General features: G+C 43.6%; 1 protein-coding gene across 6 annotated transcripts in view; it reads right to left on the reverse strand.

The window, feature by feature from the left end:
- Positions 1-19,500, reverse strand: part of LOC147458465 (uncharacterized) — a 106,952-nt gene that overhangs the window by 40,289 nt on the left and 47,163 nt on the right. Inside the window, exon 4 of one of the 6 annotated variants that reach the window (XM_086513092.1) lies at positions 10,407-10,518. The exons of the other annotated variants lie outside the window; for them this stretch is intronic. Coding sequence (XP_086369218.1) covers positions 10,471-10,518 — 48 coding nt within the window. The 3' untranslated portion in view covers positions 10,407-10,470. The remainder of the gene's footprint in view (positions 1-10,406; positions 10,519-19,500) is intronic. 6 annotated transcript variants of the gene reach the window in all.

Genomic DNA, 19,500 nt, shown 5'->3' on the forward strand with positions numbered 1-19,500 from the left:
AGTGAACAAAAACAGAGAGCAGAGTGAATACGGTAACTGGCTGAGGGTAAACACAGGGCATGGGGAGTGATGCCAGAGTAAACGCGCCATAATTCCCAAGTATGGGTTAGAGAGGAAAAGAGTCACACTTCGATAAGGGGAGGTTTTTATGTGAAATAAGCCCCAAAGGCAAAAACCTACTAAGATAGGGTGGAAAAAGCAAAAAACATTACGACCTCATGTAAGGGGAGGCCTTGGAAATATTAATAAGTTGTTATGGTCTAATAGTTGTATCCGTACTTTAGTGTGAGAGTGTGTGTGTGTGTGTGTGTGTGTGTGTGTGTGTGTGTGTGTGTGTGTGAGAGAGAGAGAGAGAGAGAGAGAGACTCTTACTCAGTGGACGAGAGAGAATGAGAGGGTATGTGGGGACTTAGTGGCAAGAGAGAGAGACAGTGAGAGTATTGGCTAAGAGAGAGAGAGAGAGAGAGAGAGGAATTGGTCCCATAGGCAATGACGAACAAAAGCAAGTAAGCCCAAGATGACGAATCCACGATAGGGAGAAAATCTAGGGCAAGTGGCGACCAATTGCAAGGTGACAACGACGGAAGGCGGAGTAAAGTGTTGACTATGTTTAAAGGTTTTTGCGCTAAATTTCTTTGAACTTTGTAGGTGTTTTAACTTCAGATAAGAATTTAAAGGTAAATCTTAAAATTTGTGGATGGGATTTAACTAGACCTAGGTTTTTCCCTATCAACTTCATAGGCATTCTCACCTTCAAATTAGAACTAAATCTCAAAATTGAAGGTGGGATTACACCAAACCTAGGTTCTTTTTAGCACTTTGATATAAAGTGCCTTTTCCCAAAAACTTAGAAAACCTAGATGTGAGAACTTTAATCTCAATGTTTAGTATATTTGAGTGTTTTAACACTAAGTTTCTGTAAACTTCATGGGTTTTCTCACCTTCAAATCTAGAAATTAAAATTTGTGGGTGGGATTATACTAAACCTAGCGTTTTTTCGAGCACTCGGATATATAGTGCTCTTTTTCAAAAACTTAGAAAACCTACATATGAGAAAAGTATTTTTATAAAATTTGGAGGTTGCCATTAAGGGCTCTTGGAGAATCCCACAAAAATTGAAATTTGAAAAACCTACATATGATTAAATTTCAGAGACAAATTTACTATATTTGAAGGTTTTCATATTTAAATTTCTCAGTTTGCGTGTACGATGATAATTGTACGCCTCCCCTTTTATCTGTGATTCATCCCTGCTAATTTCTTTGAACTTTGTAGGTTTTCTTACCTTCAAATCTAGAATTTAGAGGTAAACTTCAAAATCTATAAGTGGAATTACACTTACCCTAGGGGTTTTTTTTTCGAGCACTTGGATATACAATGCTTTTTTTCCAAATACTTGGAAAATTCTATATGTGAACTTTTAGAGGCAAATGTACTATAATGTAAAAAAATTTACATGCTTTTCCTAAAAAATGTTTTGTATGAGAAATTTTAAGCAAATTTACTATATTTGAAGGTTTCCAAGTTTGATTTTCTCAGTTTGCATGTATGATGATGATTATATGCGTCCTCTCTGATTTGTAATTCATCCCCGCTAATTGGTCCCAAAGTCAACAAAACTTGCAACTCCTCAAGCTCTCTTCCTTCTGGATCCCTCTAGAGTGAGTTTTGTTGGTGTCAATCTTCAAGCTTTCACTAAGGCACTTGAGACGTCATCACTCATAGTTTAAACTTACATCCAAGTAACCCACTTCGCATGCCAGCACAACTAGCTTTTTTTCTGCTTATTGAATGGCCCAAATGATGTCAACATAGGCTTGCACCTTGAAGGTATGTAGCATTATCCAATACCAACATTTAAAAGGTTGGCAGGAATGAAAGAATTCATGATGAAATTCCTATCAAAGGCTCTTGGAGAAGCCCAAAAAACAGCTTATGGTTGAAAATGCTTTGCTCAACATGTACACTAAATGTGATCATGTACTGAAAAACGCACAACAACCTCTCAATGGTATTAATGTTTGTAGTTTAGGATGCCGCATATGTCTGGAAGGAGAAGGGTGAGGGTAAGGAAGCTCTCAGTAGCTTTCACATGAGGCAAGGTTAGGGCTCGTGTTCGGATACAATTGTGTATCCTTATATCTCAAAGGCATGTGGCATCATGCAAGTATTTGACATTAGCAATCTAAAATGGCTATTGAGGGGTTCTTTAAAAAAACCTTCCTATTTCAAAATGTTTTGGTCGACATGTACACCATATCTATATGTAGCCTCTTGGAATGCACTTATGTGTCCCTTGGCACCCTCATACTTAGGGGTTCTTACTATTTGGGGTCACTTTCCAAGTAGAGAGATTTACTATACTAAACCTAGCCCTTTTTCCAACATTGGGATACACAATATTAATGTTACAAGAGATGAAAGCTTTGAGACTTTTAGTGGGAGAGTAACGTGTCGCAGTGGCTTACGCATTATTTGTTGAAGGTGCCATTGATCCGACATCTAATGATGATGGTGAAGAGGCAGATTCTCCCTCATCTAGACCTTGCATGATGTCTAACACATTAATGGTTTCTTGAACTCTTTTGCTTGAATGTGGGATGGATACGGAGATGATCCTTTGAAGGCTAGCGGCCCAACAACATGCTTTGATGTCTGTAAACCATTCTTCATCTCTTCCTACATCAAGCTAGGGGCCAATCCCATGGACTCGAGAATGTCGATTTTGATGTATAAGTCATATAATGAGCAAACATGAGCTATGCTTCTTTTCACCTCTTCCAAAAGCTTGGAATTTTACAGCTTTAGCATACCAGATTGATGTGAGAGCAGCCAAGTGGACATGGTACTCCTCACAAGATGGCTCATTGGGTGCTCATGGCACTACACATCTTTTGCATGCCCATGGCCAATTGCATCTCTCGGATGTGGTACACATCGGCATGATCGTCTTCCATATTGACCAAAGATGTGCTACAGCTCCTTAGAGAAGCAAATCTCCTTCATCATGGAGCTCGCATGCCCTTTGTAGCTCTCTTTTTTCTCAGACAATCAAACTCTCTCTCTCTCTCTCTCTCTCTCTCTCTCTCTCTCTCTCTCTCTCTCTCTCTCTCAGCAACATGCTCCTTAACAAGAAGTGACTTCTATTGTACGACGAACAACATCAACATTGGAAACTTCATGACTTGGGAGCAAAGCTTGAGAAAAAAGTGTAATGTCACCTACAAATTTTGAAGCGTTACCTCTAAATTTTAAATTAGAAGGTAAGAAAACCTACAAAATATGAAGGAATTTACTATTTAATGTTTTTTTGGGCACATGGGGGGGGAGAGAGAGAGAGAGAGAGATCAATATTTATTTTCTTCCTCCTCCTCCTCCTTTGCCTCCTCCTCCTCTCAATTTAAGTGGCTAATTCTCTAGGTTGCTTGCAGTTGTTTAATTCTCTCTCTCTCTCTCTCTCTCTCTCTCTCTCTCTCTCTCTCTCTCTCTCTCTCTCTCTCTCTCTCTCTCTTCAATAGCTATAAACCACTCCTAGATTCATTGAATAAGAGCTAGAAAATCCTACATAACGTGTGAGAACCTGCCAAGATTGGTATTAAAGGAATATTTGCCACCACTTGCATGTAAAAAAAAAATTGAGAATCCATAGAGAGATGTTGTGAATCATTTTTTTGAAACGCAAGAGTGTATATGATGCCTCTATTGTCAGAGAGCTCCATTGTATCAGCTCACCCTTTGTATCAGCTTTCACCCCACCCCTAACAACTATTTTCTTTTCGATTCTTTGTACTTTTTGTACCAAGACCTGGTATAAGATTGACCACATGTAACCTGTCAGAAAGCTCCATTGTATCAGCTCACCCTTTGTATCCCCTTTGTATCAGCTTTCACCCCACCCCTAACCACTGTTCTCTTTTCGATTCTTTGTACTTTTTGTACCCAAACCAGGTATTAGATTCACCACATATAACCTTTTGGTCCCAAGGTCATTTTGGTCTTTTGAAGATGTTAATATTACCTTTAATTTCATTTCATTTCTCTTTCGAAAAAAAGGCTGATTCTATTACTCGAAAGTCCCCCAGAACGCCCAAATGGGGCCTATTCTGAGGGCAAGTTCATCACCGTTTATACACCAGCCCTGAAGCCATCAAACAGAAAACTAAAAACTAGATACAACTAGGCGCATGGCTAAACTGTAAAGATGGGAAGCAAGGGTAAAAAACCTCTCCTAAAACGAGTACAAAATTTGAAAATTCCCTCGCAAGCTAATTGGAGAGAGGAGGACATCAGCCTCTAAAAGATGGGCACTTCCACCAAAAGCCCAATCAGATACTGCAAATCAAGAACCCGAACCTCCAAAGGCCACCAGGGGTGAAGATGACAGTGAGCAACTAAAAGAGCTCCACATTGGGCAAATGCCCACCAGGCGCCAGCTGGTAAAATCTGACAGCGAGAGGTAATAAAGGAACAGAAGGGAAAGAGCAGTCAAAGACAAAGATGAGGGAGAACAGACAACTAACATCACCAAGAAACTGCAGAAGGATGGTACACGCTGAGTAACAAATCTTTGCACTGGAACTAGCAAGGAGCTATCATCAAGAATAGAGAGCAGTCCACTTCCTGAGCGTGGCTCGTGAAGACCATAGCTAGAGAGGGAACTCCAGGAAGACAGTGTAGGAGACTTTGAAAGCAGCACCCAGGCGAAAACCGGCTGAAGACTCTTGGTAGAGCGAGAAGACGGTAGAGCAGCTAGCTAACCACAAAGCAAACCACCAACAAGTCGCAACAGCAACCAAAACCCAAACAAAAACCCCAGCGAAAAGAGGAGGAAAGTAAACAAAACGAAACGAAAGAAACAGAAATGAAAAGCAAACAAACCAACTCAGAGGACAAGCTTCCACGCACGCACACCTCCGAAAGAAAGTCCTCAGAGGGCAACAATAGGAACACACGCACACACAACCACACAAACTCAAAGGACAAGCTTCCACACACACACTCGCATGCACACCCACACTATCACACCCGAAAGCAAGACCTTCGAGGGCAATAGGAGGAACACACAGACACTCCCACACAAACACAAAAGAAAGAAAAAATAAGAAAGAAAGAAATAATGGAAAGGGAAAAGCAACAAAACAGATAGAAAGAAACCAAATCCGATGGACAGCAAGACCAACTCTCTCTCTCTCTCTCTCTCTCTCTCTCTCTCTCTCTCTCTCTCTCTCTCTCTCTCTCTCTCATGATTGGACACACATTGGCTAGGCTTATGCATCCATTCTTGAGCAGCAATTGAGGAGATGGGCAGAGAGAGGGCATACGAGCACCTGGAGGGGGTTTTGTACTCTAGACCATATATTGACACTCGAAGCTATTATTGAGGAGGGCACATCACATGGGAGGAGGATTTATTGTAGCTTTGTGGATTTTCACACAGCTATCGATACAATTCCCAGAGCCAGATTGATGCACAGACAAGAGGAGCTGGGGGTGCCCATAGAGCTGATCTGGGGGGTCATGGCTTTATAAAGGAGAGTTGTAGGGCAGGTACCTCTGAGTTGGTTCACTCCACTATTGGTGTGAAACAAGGATGCCCACTCTCCCCTACTCTTCTTGATATGTATGTGGATGAGGTTTCAGATTACATAGAGCGGGAGGGTGATAGAGGAGCACAATTGGCACGGAAATGGATTCCATTGTTGCTTTATGCTGATGACATTGTGTTGATTTCCGACTCCCCAGAGGGAATGCAATGTCACTTGGATGCCCGCCACATTTTTGCTCAATAGTGGCTTGTCTGTGAACCTTGGCAAGACCAAGATCATGGTGTTTAACACCACACCCCATTGGGTCAAGAGGAGCACCCACCATTACCTATGGTCAGGAGACCACACCCCAGTGGGTCAAGAGGTCAGCACCTACCCTTACCTATTGTCGGGAGACGGTGGCGTATATAGATCCATCCACTTATCTTGGGGTGGTGTTTAGTGGCCCAATGTTTTCCTTGAAGAGAGCAGCATAGAATAGACTGACTAGAGCGTATGCAACTTGGGGGAGACTTGAGAGGATGTGATCACAAGGAAGCTTTGGTTTTTTGATACTTAAGTGACCTCATCTATTCAGATATGGGACCCTTCTGTATCCCGTAGCACTCAAGGATGGAGATGTATGGAAAGGCTGTTGGTTTCTATGATATCTCGGATTATTAAAGCCAAAGCTTCAATACCACATGAGATTATTCGCGCAAGGCTAGCTGCCTCCCCGTTCGTGGTAGAAACATTTATTAAGTCAGTCTCCTTTATACATAGTATCTGGCCCTCCCCAGAGACAGATATGTCCGACTAGCCTTGGAGTCCTCTCGTCAGCTAGCATCACAAGGAGATACATCTTGCTGGTATGCACAAGTGACATCCTAGTTTCAATTACATGGTTTCAGTATGGACAGACTTCCCCCCTTCCAGTACTCATTGGATACACCCTCCCTCTCTCTTATTCGGATAGAGATCACCAGACTCATTAGACAGGACTTGATTTACTTAGACACCATATTGAAATAAATACAACCGACACACAAGTTGGGCATGAAGTTGGCTTTCTACAGAGAGCATCTTTTCCAACTTATAGAGGATGGGTTTGTGGACAAACCTCACTGCATGGACACTCATTTATCTCATGGGATTCGATGTGCTATTGGTGAGATATGCACATCTTCCCATCACAACTAGTAGATTTAGAGTACCGGCGGAGGCTAGGACATGTCAGTGATCTTTCAACCGAATTATGGATAGGATTTTCCGAGAGCATCGATCTTTTGTGGGCATTTCTTTGATGATATTATGGTTTTCTCCTGTTATGAGCCACAGCATCGACACCATCTGCAACAGGTCTTTCAAGAATTACGTGATCGTAGATTGGTTATCAATGCCAAAAAGAGCAAGTTTTTCTTGCCGGAGATACACTTCCTGGGACACATCGTCTCAACAGCAGGAGTACACATGGACATGGCCAAAATTGAGACTATCTGCGATTGGCCAGACTTGAAGAATGTTCATGAAGTTAGAAGTTTTTTGGGCTTGTGTTCTTACTACCGGTGATTCATTCGGAAGTTTGGAGAGGTGGCTTCACCTTTGCACTTATTGACTCAGAAAGAAGTCCCTTTCTCGTGGGGACCGACAAAGGTGACTGCCTTTCAGACACTGAAAGAAAAATTAACTACTGGACCAGTGTTGGCTTTGCCAGACTTGCAAAAGCCATTCGAAGTTTACTGTGATGTTTGTGGTCGTACTCTGGGAGCGGTCTTGATGCAAGAAGGCCATGTGATTTCTTATGAAAGCAAAATGCTTTCAATGCCAGAATTGGTAGCACAAATTCATGAGAAAGAGCTATTGGCAGTCATCCATGCTCTTACTCAGTGGCGACATTATCTACTCGGTGCCAATTTTACGATCTTTACTTATCATCAGAGTTTACGCTACTTCTTGTCGCAGAAGCAACTTTCAGAAAAGCAGACGCGGGAGGCTAACATCTTGTCACAATTTCACTTCCACATTGTCCATGTTCAGGGACAGAAAAACTTAGTGGCAGATGCATTGTCTCGGAAGCCCCTCAAGAAAATAGTCATGCCGAACCATTTAGCGAGAATGTTCATTTTGCACAGATATTTCGATTACATGGCATGCCTGAGACAATAGTCTCCAAAAGAGATCCCCGATTCATGAGTTTGTTTTGAAGGGCTATTTGAGAGAACATTGGCACGCGGTTACAGTTCTCATCATCATTCCACCCGCAGACAGATGGGCAATCTCAGATTGCAAATTCAATTGTTTTTTATTTATTGAAGTCTTACATCTTTGATCAGAAGACTCAATGGGAAAACAAAATTCCTTAGGTGAAGTTAGCCTACAACAACACGGTTCACTCTTCGACAGGGAAGGCGCCATTTGAGATAATTGAAGGTGCTCAGAAGGTTCCACCCTTTCTCAGCACTGAAGACAAGATTTTTGAAGCCGACCGGTACATGAGGGACTTGGACACTGCTTTTGCCAAGGTCTGCGAGGATTTAGAGAAGTCTCAAGAATGACATAAGAAGGCAGTAGTCAACATCAACGAGATTTGAAACTAAAGAAAGACGATTGGGTGCTCTTACATTTTGAGAAGGCACGCCTAAGGAAACGAAAGGGAAAGGAGCGCCTTTTTCCAGGGTGCTCAGAAGGTTCCACCCTTTCTCAGCACTAAAGACAAGATTTCTGAAGCCGACCAGTACACGAGGGACTTGGACACTGCTTTTGCCAAGGTCCGCGAGGCTTTAGAGAAGTCTCAAGAACAACATAAGAAGGCAGTAGAGCAACATCGACGAGATTTGAAACTAAAGGAAGACAATTGGGTGCTCTTACGTTTTGATAAGGCACGCCTAAGGAAACGAAAGGGAAAGGAGCGGCTTTTTTCAAAAATTAGCATGAGATATTATGGCCCTTTCCAGATTAAAGAAAAGATAAATGATGTCTCTTTTTGACTCAAGATGCCCGATACTTGGAAGGTTCACATTGCACAATGCATTCCATGTGAGTCTCTTGAAACCTTTTAAAGGCGAGGTGCCGGTTGATGGGGAGCCTGATGAGCACCCCGAGGTGGAAGAGAGCGAGAAGATACTCGTTCCTGAACAGATTTGGCACACAAGGAAAGAAAGATGAAAGGTAAAGTGATTCAGCGGTTCTTGGTTAAATTCAAGAACTATCCGGCATTAGATGCGAAGTGGATGGAGGAGGAGGACCTAGCAGATACTCCTCAGATTTTGGAACTTTACCTTGAAGCATTCGGTTTAGCATTGTCTACTCCAATAGATCCCGCAAATCAGCAAGGTTGAATCTGGTGCAGAGGCATTGCACAAGAGGGGAGTTACTCCGCTCCTTTGTCACAGATTACCTCGATTGAACAAAGTCACTTATGTCCCCTTTCGGTTTCAGGAATACTGCTAGGTTGACAGTGTTCTGTTGTATGACTTTATGAAACGGAATTCCCAAAATTGAATATGATTGATTTGTACTCTCTCATTTGACTTGTTTGAGTGCAGGAACTGAAAGACGAAATGACTGCAGCATTTTGGTGTCATAAATCTCTATAGACATGATCACGATAAGGATTCTTTAATCCGGCATCAGTGAGGTCCGGGAAGGATTTAGATGCGGTTACTAAATACATTGCTGGTAATCATGGTCTGAGATTAGGAATGAATTTTTTTGTGATTGATTTGTCATGTGATGTCCTGTGATGTCATGTGCAGTGATGTGACTGTCGTCTTAGTACAAGTGCTAGATGTGTCGTGTCTAGTGCATTGGTACTTAGAATCAGTGTCTACTGAATTGGTTTATGGCCTTTGTCTGTTTTGCAGGTGCAATTGAGGGTGATTACAATTCTTTCAAGAGGGGGGTATGTCACAAACTGATGACGTGGCATGACCAATAATAAGTTGTGTCAACTTATGAACAACTGCCGAGGGGCCAAAAGGGACAACTAGGCATTAAAATAATGTGCAAGCACTCCTGACGTGGCTGCTATACAGACGCCCGCACTTCACGCTGCTCACGTGGCTACCATACGAGATCTCTGCAATTTGTGGCGCAAAAAGCGCTGACAGGACTGTACAAATTTCCGCCAAGAGCAATGGCTACTTTTTGGGCCTTTTGCTGTTGAGATTACTTGCTTTTGAGGCTCTACTTTTAGCACCCCTTGTAATGTTTATAAGTGACCCAAGGAGGCTCACTTCTCATAGCATCTAGACGCAGGGTCTGAGAGCGAGCACCCATGGGAGTTGTACTTCGCTCAAAGATCAATATAAAAGAAATATCGCAATGGGCGCCAGTCTTTGGGGCCAATCTGTCCTAGCACGGAACTACGCCAGACCTTGTCGACTCTTGAATTGTGAATTGTTTTGAAGTGAATGTCTCTTGTGTAGCGACAGAATCTAGACTTGGGGTGTCCAAGTTTGTTACAAGGGATGCCCAAAAGCAAAGCCCCAAAAGCACTTCATCCAAAGGCACTTGGCACCAAAAGCACCTGCTTCCAAAAGCTTCAGACAAATCTGCCCGTCATGCAGCCAGCGCAAAACGTGGAAAATCGTACAACCTGCCACATTAGCATGCGAGTGCAACCTACAAAAATCTGCAGCCACATTTCGCTTTTGTAGTTTTAGGGTTTAGGCCCCTCGCCCGGTGCTCTTCAAGCTGGTATGCGTTACGTTTTTATTGACAACCCTACCCCTTCTGTTAGGCCCCTCGGCTATGCTTTGCAAAATCTTCTGGGTTAGAGTTTTTAACAGTGTTGCAAGTTTACGTTAGAAAGGATGCACCACTTCGCCATCTTAATCAGCAAAATGAAGACACTAAAACTTTACAAAAAATTGTAGATACCGTTGTTGCTTGTCCCAAAAAAGATGTGGCAAGTCCTTCCAATTGGATATGCCACGTTGCAAACTTACGACATAGCCCCTCTCGAAAGAATTGTAGTCGCCCTCAATTGTGACTGCAAAACAGACAAAGGCCAAAAACTTTCTTCAATAGACACTGACTCAATGCATCCATGCACCAAATTGCACACTTCTAACACTCATACAAAGACATCTGTCACTGATCAATCACATTTCCTTTGAGGGTCCAAGATACAGATCGTGATCATTGTAACATATTTATCAATCACTACCAGTACGTGTTGATCTCTTCATGGATGTCTTGATCTACTAAATCTCGTTACTATCATATCCATATCTTTCTTTTCACATTTCAAGCAAATCATGCTTATGACCATTCGTACAAGACAGTACATTCATAGAGCATGCAATTGACAAATCAAACACTTAGTTCACATTGAACACGGGGTTCAATCATGCAATCTAGTCATCTCATCCAATTTAGAACTCTTGATGCACCCAGAGATCTGTGTAGTCATCTCATCCTTTCGGAACTCTTGATGCGCTAGATCGGTATCTAGTCATCTCATCCATATAGAAAACTTGATGCACTAGAATCACAATCAATTCACATTCACTTAGCCATCACATCCAGATCTAGAACTCTTGATGCACCTAGTTCTCTATGTAGTCATCTCATCCTTCCGGAACTCTTGATGCACAAACATCGGTGTCTAGCCTCACTCAAAACTGAAAGGCATCTGAGAGGTTTTCTTTCCCCCCATCCACTTTGCATCGAGAGCCCAAAATTGCCCTTGGCCGAATTATCGATGAACCTAGCTTACTTTTTTGTTCTTTTCTCTTGTACCCTGTGACCTATTGGTAGCCCCTCTAGCCTCCCCAACCCACTGGCACCTCAATCTGAATTCAAAAATCTATGATGAACTATCAGCTAATTCCCTTAGTTCTTTGGAACTCTGTGATAAACTCTTAGCTGGTTCCCTTGGTTCTTTGGAACTCTCTCATGAACTATCAGCTTGTTCCCCTCGATCTTTCTTTGGACATTCCCAACACGCATGTCCATATTCACCACAACGATAACACTTGCCCTCTTTGAAGAACTTGGCACGCTGCTCTCTTGTCAAATTGGGCCCTCTTCGGTTCATGGGAAGACTCTTTCCCTATTGAGGTGGACATTGGCTTGTCCATAGGATAGGTCAATGAACCGGTATGCATACTAAAATCTTCTTTGGCATGTCCCCTAAGCCTCTAAACGGATACCGTTGAATCTCTCTAGCCAATCCACAACAAAACCACTCAATCTGGTCCTTCAAAGCGATCCTCCGAAACAAGGACACTAGCAAAAAGATCTCACAAAAACTCTGGCAATAATCATCCGAGGTGTCTTCCTTTTTCATTCTCAAATGTGCCAAGCTCTAATGACATCTTCTTCATATTCTTCCATTAGCCAAGCCGAAGTGAATTCTATCTGCTTCTTAGGTGCTTCTCTGTGCAACAACAGGGTAGACCACCATGTCTGTGCGTTTCCTTTCAAATAAGATGTCGCCCTTCCAACTTGGAGAGTCCCAAAAAACGACATCCCGCAAAGGCGATGTCAAACTGCTATACGAATTCAAGGGCTGATGGGTGTCCTTGTAGCCTGAAAACGTATCAAACTTGACCCACATCCTTGAACTCCTTAAGTCTTCTTGTTCAAAAGAGGACGAGGCCTCCTGCTATGAACTGCTAAATTGCTTCTTATGCCTTCTATAGACTTTTTCAAAGACATGCTTTTCTTACTTTTCTTGATTTTTCTTCATTTCTTCTCATCCACACTAGAACTAGACAAAGACGAGCTCGTGGAACTCTCTGAAGAAGAAGAAATTTTAGGTCTTCTACAAAATGAACATGCTTCTTTGATCTTCCAGCCACCTCGAAAGTCGATTTCCAGCCCAAATAACCAGTGCCTTTCTTTTCTTTCAAGCGTGCTTCATGCTTTTTATCAATTGGTTTGTCTTCTTTTCAAGAGCACACTTTTTGCGAGTATAGTTTCGCCTTTTCAGCACTCGGCTTGCTTTCTATTTCATTGCTTACTTGAGAGGAGAATGGACGACATTTGGCCATCGTGAGTGAACCTCGTAATTCTTCACGTGATTCACATATTTTAGGTCCTTGGAGTACTTGATCAATCTATTCATGCACTTGTCAACTTGCATTTGACGTTTGTACTCCGTACTCTATCGCGATTCCCCAAGGGAAATTTACCAAAATCTCTCGACTCCTCAAGAAAAGGCTTACTCCCGTTAAAATCTCTGTTGGTTTGCTTCGTTCCCTTGCTAGGATTTTGCTTTTCTTTATCTCCCCGTAGACTAATACTCGAAGGAGTGTCATCTTGATCGGGTTATCCGTGAGAACACATGTGTTGCAAAAAGGATTGGATCCTCCATAGAAGAAGAATCGTCTGAGTCCGATACCACTTAATAGACTTGGACACCCCAAGCCAAAGAGCAATAGCAATACACACACGAAAACTACAAATAACTGAACTGAACTTGAATAGAGAGGGAGCGACAAAGAAGAGGAGAGTCAACACAGAACCGCAGAGTTCCGTCCCCATATGCACTGGCCTCAAAGGCTCGCGCCCCTTCCGGTATTTCTTTATTAGTGCTACGCAAAGGTACAACTCCCCGATGGTCACTCTCTAAGACTTTGCGTCCAGATGCCCTCCAAAGACTGGCCCTCTGGGAACTTATAAATGGTGCAAAGGATGCCCAATAGTAGAGCCCCAAAAGCACTTAAGATCAAAAGCACCTGCTTCTACATCCAACAGAAAACGTGGAAATCTGTACAGCCTGCCACGTTAGTATCTTAGTGTAATCTATGTAGATCTACAACTTGATTCCGCTTTTGTAGTTTGAGGGTTTGGGCCCCTCGGCCGTTGCTCTTCAAGCTGGTGTGGGTTAGGTTTTCATTAAAAACCCTAACCCAGTCTCTTACGCCCCTCGGCCATGCTTCGCAAGTTAGAATTTTAAGTCTAACCCCTTGTCCTCTTGCCCAATCCTTCGAGTTGGGCATGCCACCTTGGTTTGTATCTTTTACACCTACATAGACATAGAGAGGGTCTACTAAGAGGATCATGTGGAGACAGTGTAACAAGACCGCACCACATGCCAACGGAAAAAAGCAGACTTAATAGACTTTTAGGAATTCAATACATTGAAGTGAAATAGAAAGAGTCCACACAAGACGCGGAGTGGTAGAGTTCCAACCCAAAATGCATTGGCCCCAAACTATGGCCCCTCTTTCGGCATTTCTTTACATTGCTTCAACAAGGTACAACGCCCGTGGCTCTACTCCGCTTCACCCACCGGTAGAATGCCAAAGCGAGAGCCCACACACCTTATTTAAAGGCCTCACGCCTCCAAAAGCAATTTCCATGAAAAGCAATAATTCAAAAAGCTACAAATCCCAAAAGCCTCCTAACCCATTTTTAATAATGAGGCCACTCAGCAAGAACCTGTAAGTTGGTAAGGACTCCTTCTGCTGCTTCTGCTAGGGCTTAGGCCCCTCGGCCAAAATCTGTAGGTTGGCTAGGGTTAGGCTCAAGGAGTCCTAACCCTTTGGGTCTTCAGTGGCTTGGCACGTCAGCCATTTGTGACATCCCCCCTTCTTGAAAGAAGAGTAACCGTCCGCGATTATATTTGCAAAACAATGCAAGTGAGATCAAAAATATCCGAGGGTCATTCACTTTGCTCATTCCAAATCGCAGCTCTTGATATTCTCGCGTAGCAAAACTAGCTATCACACCAGACCGCCTTGCTGTTAAGATGAGTGTCTCGATGCACGAAAGTTACATACTCAAGCAATCTCACCTAGCTAGAAATATTCAGTGGTTGACACATCACAATGCAACACAAATGATTACAAATGCATGTTATAAAGCATAGAAACATACAATCGTCGATGAATACTCCTCCGGCAAATAACCAAAATGGTTTGGGCCATAAGATATTCAACGACTCCCGCAATGTCACGTGCACATCTAACCCTATGTGCATGTGGACAAGCTATCTCAAGTCTAGGGTTCATGTCAGCTTAAGAAGTTTTCTGGCACCGTTGTGAGCCTGTGCGTAGGCCATGCATGTCCAGGCACTTAGAGTAGTAGCATATCATCTGGTTGCACACACTATGATCATCAGCATGACATTCAGTACCCATCATGAGCATTTAACAGTGCATAGAACCCATTTTCCCTATTTACTCATTTTTCACTTATTATTTAATAAGTGACTTTGTTGGAAAAGTGAGTGGGGCAAATTGCTACGGTAGTATAAAAGAAACCTAGCGCTAGCACTTTCTAACATAAGAAGTTCCAGCAACTTGCAGTGCACCTTCTCGGCAAGACCGGCAGGAGGCCCAAGCGTTTCAAGCCAACAAAAGCAGATTCAGCCTAGCGTTTTTGCTATAGATCAGCCTGGCGTTTTCACTTTGCAAATTCAACCTAGCATTTGCAGATTCCGGCGTCAGATCAGCCCAGCACATCAAGGTTTTCAGTTTTCAGCACTTAGACACAGTAGATCCAGCACCTAGCCTCACAGATCTCACCTACCCGCAGCAGATCCTCGCCGTACCGTCGGCGTTTTCAGATTCAGCCCACTGTCCGCAGATTTCATAATCTGCGTTTTCAGCTCATCATCGTCGTGTCGTTCGCCATCGCCGTCCTCGCCAACGCAGTGTCAGAGATCAGTAAAAAGTCAACGTTTTGCAGATTTCAGCAATTCAGCCCTAGCATTTTCAGATTTTCGCCCGTCCTCATCCTCGTCATCATTGTCGTCGACATCGTTGGCAAGTCCATTGCATCTAGACCATTGTACCAGATTTGTGCAATCAATAGCATAGACCTCTCTCTCTATAGAGAGGGGGACCCTTGGAGGAGGGTTTGACTCTTGAGAACCGTCTGGTGTTGTATTCTTCTTTCTCTCTCTCTCTCTCTCTCTCTCTCTCTCTCTCTCTAAACACCTTCATTCACAATAGCATTCACTTTGTTTGTGATCATTGCACTCTCTCACTAAAGGAACGGAAGGCTCTCCCTTCCGTAAGTAAAAGGAACCCTTGAGCACAGTTCGGAGCACTCATCTTGAGCAAGATCAACATTCACTTCCGCTGCACCTTACATTGGTATCAGAGCTTTGGCAGTGTTCTGTATCACTCAAGGAAAGAACCACAAGAAATTTTTGCTTGTTGCGATCACACGTAACCCAAGTCCACTTGGTCGTGTCGATTCCTAATCATGTTTTTGCAAAGTGACAAGTAACCCAAGAAAGAAGGGCTTGTCCGGCCTTCCCTTGTCCCTCTTTTCACTCATTAAGAGCGGACCGTGCACTTAGCGGCCAGCCAATCGACGTGAGGTGAGAAAAAGCAACTTTGGTGTGAGCGCAAGGTCATGAAGGGGTGCGCCCACAGGGAAGAGTCGAGCTCGGGTAAGAGAAAAGCCTTCTCAAACATCGATTGCAAGCTAAAGAACTCCAGAACCTCAAGAACCCAAGTTTCTCGCGAACTTAAGTACCCAAGATCTCAGTGTATGGTCATCATCGGAGGCGGAATGGATACTTTGCGTGAAGGTAATGAGCAGGGAGGTGGTGACGAAGAATTTTTCCCACCAGGAGGATTTTCCGACCCTCCCCCTTCCCATCTACGCCACGGGTTGTACCAAATCCTATGGAGGCTTTGGTCAAGTCGATGATGGGCATGATGCGACAACAAGAAGCACAACGCACTGCCTTGGATCGCGACCGCGAAGAAAGAACGGCAGCCTTAGAGCACGAGCGTGAGCAAGCACGCTTAGCGGCTGAAGCAAGAAGGGTAACCTTGGAGCGTGAGCGTGAGCAAGCGCGCTTGGCGGCCGAAGAAAGAAAGGCAACTATTGAGCTTGAGCGTGAGCAAGCACGCGAAGCCCAACACATAGCCGCCGAAGACAGACGAGCGGCCTTGGAATTAGAACGTGAGGCACAAAGAGACCAACGCATGCAAGCGTTGGTCATGTACTCATCTCGAAGTCCGAGCCACTCAAGGACGTGGGCGAATCATCAAGTAGCACAAGTCGAGAAGCGGATTCCAACAACCCCATCACTGAGAAGTTGATGTTCAGTAGGTATGACAGTAAGATGGATGATAATGTTTTTCATTCTTGGTTGCATCAATTTAATGATTACTTTGCGACAACTAAGAAAACAGGAAACAGCAAAGTTTTGATGGCAGCCATGTATCTTGCGGGTGACGCCATTAATTGGTATCAAGTGTGGCAAGAGGCACAGTTGGTCGCGCACCTAGAGGAAGCCGAGGAAGGCATTCCATTTTCTTTCAAATGGGCCGACTTCCAAGACAAGCTCAAGGCTCGGTTCATGCCATCTCAGTACCTAGCGCGGTTAAGGAAGATTGGCGCAATCTCAAGCAAAATGGTACCCCAGTCGTGTCCTTTTCTAACCGTGTTTTGCAACTTGGCACCCAATTACGCAAGTCGGATGCGAAGCGCAAAGAGGCTTTTATTTTCGGGTTGGACGAGTATATTAGGTTTGATGTCGAAGTCCTCGACCCCATAGATCTCAACAAAGGCGGTAGCGACTGCTCTTGCACAAGAGATGAAGCACAACAAAGGAAAGCCTAAGGAGAACAAGTCTTCTCACAGTCCCTCTCACACTCCTCACAACCCACAGAACGGTAAGAATGGTAACTCTTCTAGCCAATCTTTCTCTATTCCTTCGGAAAAGAAATCTCAAAATGAATCTAAGGGTAAAGCTAACACACTTGCTAAACCTAAGCTCACCCCATATGAAAAAGCTGCACAAGGAATTATAGGAGGATACATAACGTCAACAGACCAAGTTATTTATGCTAAGGAAGGTCGATGTTATCACTATCACACTAAGGGTCACATAGGACGAGATTGTCTTAAGAACGCACCTAAAGAACCCACAAAATTCACATCTTCTATTCATGCAATCAGAGAGCACTCTAATGTGTCCCAAGTTGATCATGCCGGTGCATCTCTCATGCATTCTTATGGTTATGTGAATAGTCAACGCATTGTGGTCTTCTTTGATTCTGGTAGTATGCATGATGTGATTAGCGACTCTCATGAAGAGCGCACGTCTAGAAGCTCGATCCGTTGATCCCATTGCGGCTTCTGGGTTTGCTTCCGGCATGCACTATTTGTTTATGCATGAATGTCCTAATGTGACCATGTCCATTCAAAATATCAGTTTTAGTCGAAAGTTTGTGATTTCTCCTCTCTCAGGGTACGATTTGATTCTTGGCATTAAGTGGTTTAAAGGTCATAATCCACAAGTTTGTTGGAAAGAAAACACTCTCAGTCTCGCAGTCAAAGGAGCACCTCTTGTGTTTCTTCATAACACTAAGATTACATTGTCACTAATCTCTCACTCTCATGTTTTGGACGAGGTTAAAACACATAGTCTCATTCTAGAGAAGCATGATTTGTTGCATGACAAAGAACAAGAAAAGACGCATAAAAAGAAACACGAAAAAAACCAAAAAAGGAGACTCTCAATCATTTCTTTTCTACAGTGCGACACGCATTTTTTGCATGATAAAGATGTGATTTTTTGCACAGTCTTTTAAGAAGACTAATGTTTTTCCAGTTATTGTACATGAAATGGGTATGATTATGATTTTGTGTTGAAAGTAGTTTCAAAAATTTTCCTCCTCGGAGATTCTTGATGAAGGTGGATCCACGACCATAGACGCAGTTGTAACATTGAAGCCACAACAGATCCCTTTGTGTTGCTTTCGGCGCGGCCCAAAGAAGCAAGTATTGCAGACCTTCACGAAGTTCAAGTATCGCACAACCCACGAAGAGTTCTTCGCACGATTGCAAGAGTTGTTGGCGCTCTCCCTTGACGACATACAACTCGGTACTAGTATCTCACTTTGAAAAGGAGGGGATGTCACATACACGTCTAACCCTATGTGCATGTGGACAAGCTATCTCAAGTCTAGGGTTCAGGTCAGCTTAGAAAGTTTTCTAGCACGTTTGTGAGCCTAAGCGCAAGCCATGCATGTCCAAGCACTTGGAGTAGTTGCATATCCTCTGGTTGCACACAGTATGATCATCAGCATGACATTCAATACCCATCATGAGCATTTTAGAGTGCATAGAACCCATTTTCCCTATTTACTCATTTTTCACTTATTATTTAATAAGTGACTTTATTGGAAAAGTGAGTAGGGCAAATTGCTAAGGCAGTATAAAAGAAACCTAGCGCTAGCACTTTCTCGCAAAAGAAGTTCCAGCAGCTTGTACTGCACCTTCTCAACAAGACCGGCAGGAGGCCCTAGCCTTTCCAGCCAACAGAAGCAGATTCAACCTAGCGTTTTCATCAACAGAGTCAGCCTAGCGTTTTTACTACAGATCAGCCTGGCGTTTTCATTTTGCAGATTCTGCCTAGCGTTTGCAGATTCCAACGTCATATCAGCACAGCACATCAACGTTTTCAGTTTTCAGCACTTAGACACAACGGATCAAGCCCCTAGCCTCGCAGATCTCACCTACCCGTAGTAGATCCTCGCCGTACCGTCGAGTCGGCCAACGATTTCAGATTCAGCCCGCTGTCCGCAGATTTCAGCATCTGCGTTTTCATCGCATCGTCGTCGTGTCGTCGCCATGGCCGTCCTCGCCAACAGTGTCAGAGATCAACAGAAAATCAGCGTTTTGCAGATTTCAGCAATTCAGCCCTAGCGTTTTCAGATTTCAGCCCGTCCTCGTCCTCGTCATCATTGTCGTCGAGACTCGACATCGTCGGCAAGTCCATTGCATCTAGACCATTGTACGAGATTTGTGCCATCCATAGTTACCCAGAACGGGAAATCGGAACAGGGAATGGGGAACGGCAACATGCATGAAATGCCATTCCATGTTTCGGATACTCACGTTTGAAACACGGAACAGGGATCCGGAACGGGAAATTGGGATGGGAACGGGGAACGGGGACCTGAAAATGGCCATTCCCTGTAACTATGGTGCAATCAATAGCATAGACCTCTCTCGCCATAGAGAGGGAGGCCCTTGGAGGAGGGTTTGA

The sequence above is a fragment of the Adiantum capillus-veneris genome, chromosome 5 (genome assembly GCF_014529385.1).
Source record: "Adiantum capillus-veneris isolate H3 chromosome 5, ASM1452938v2, whole genome shotgun sequence".
NCBI classification, from domain to species: Eukaryota; Viridiplantae; Streptophyta; class Polypodiopsida; order Polypodiales; family Pteridaceae; genus Adiantum; species Adiantum capillus-veneris.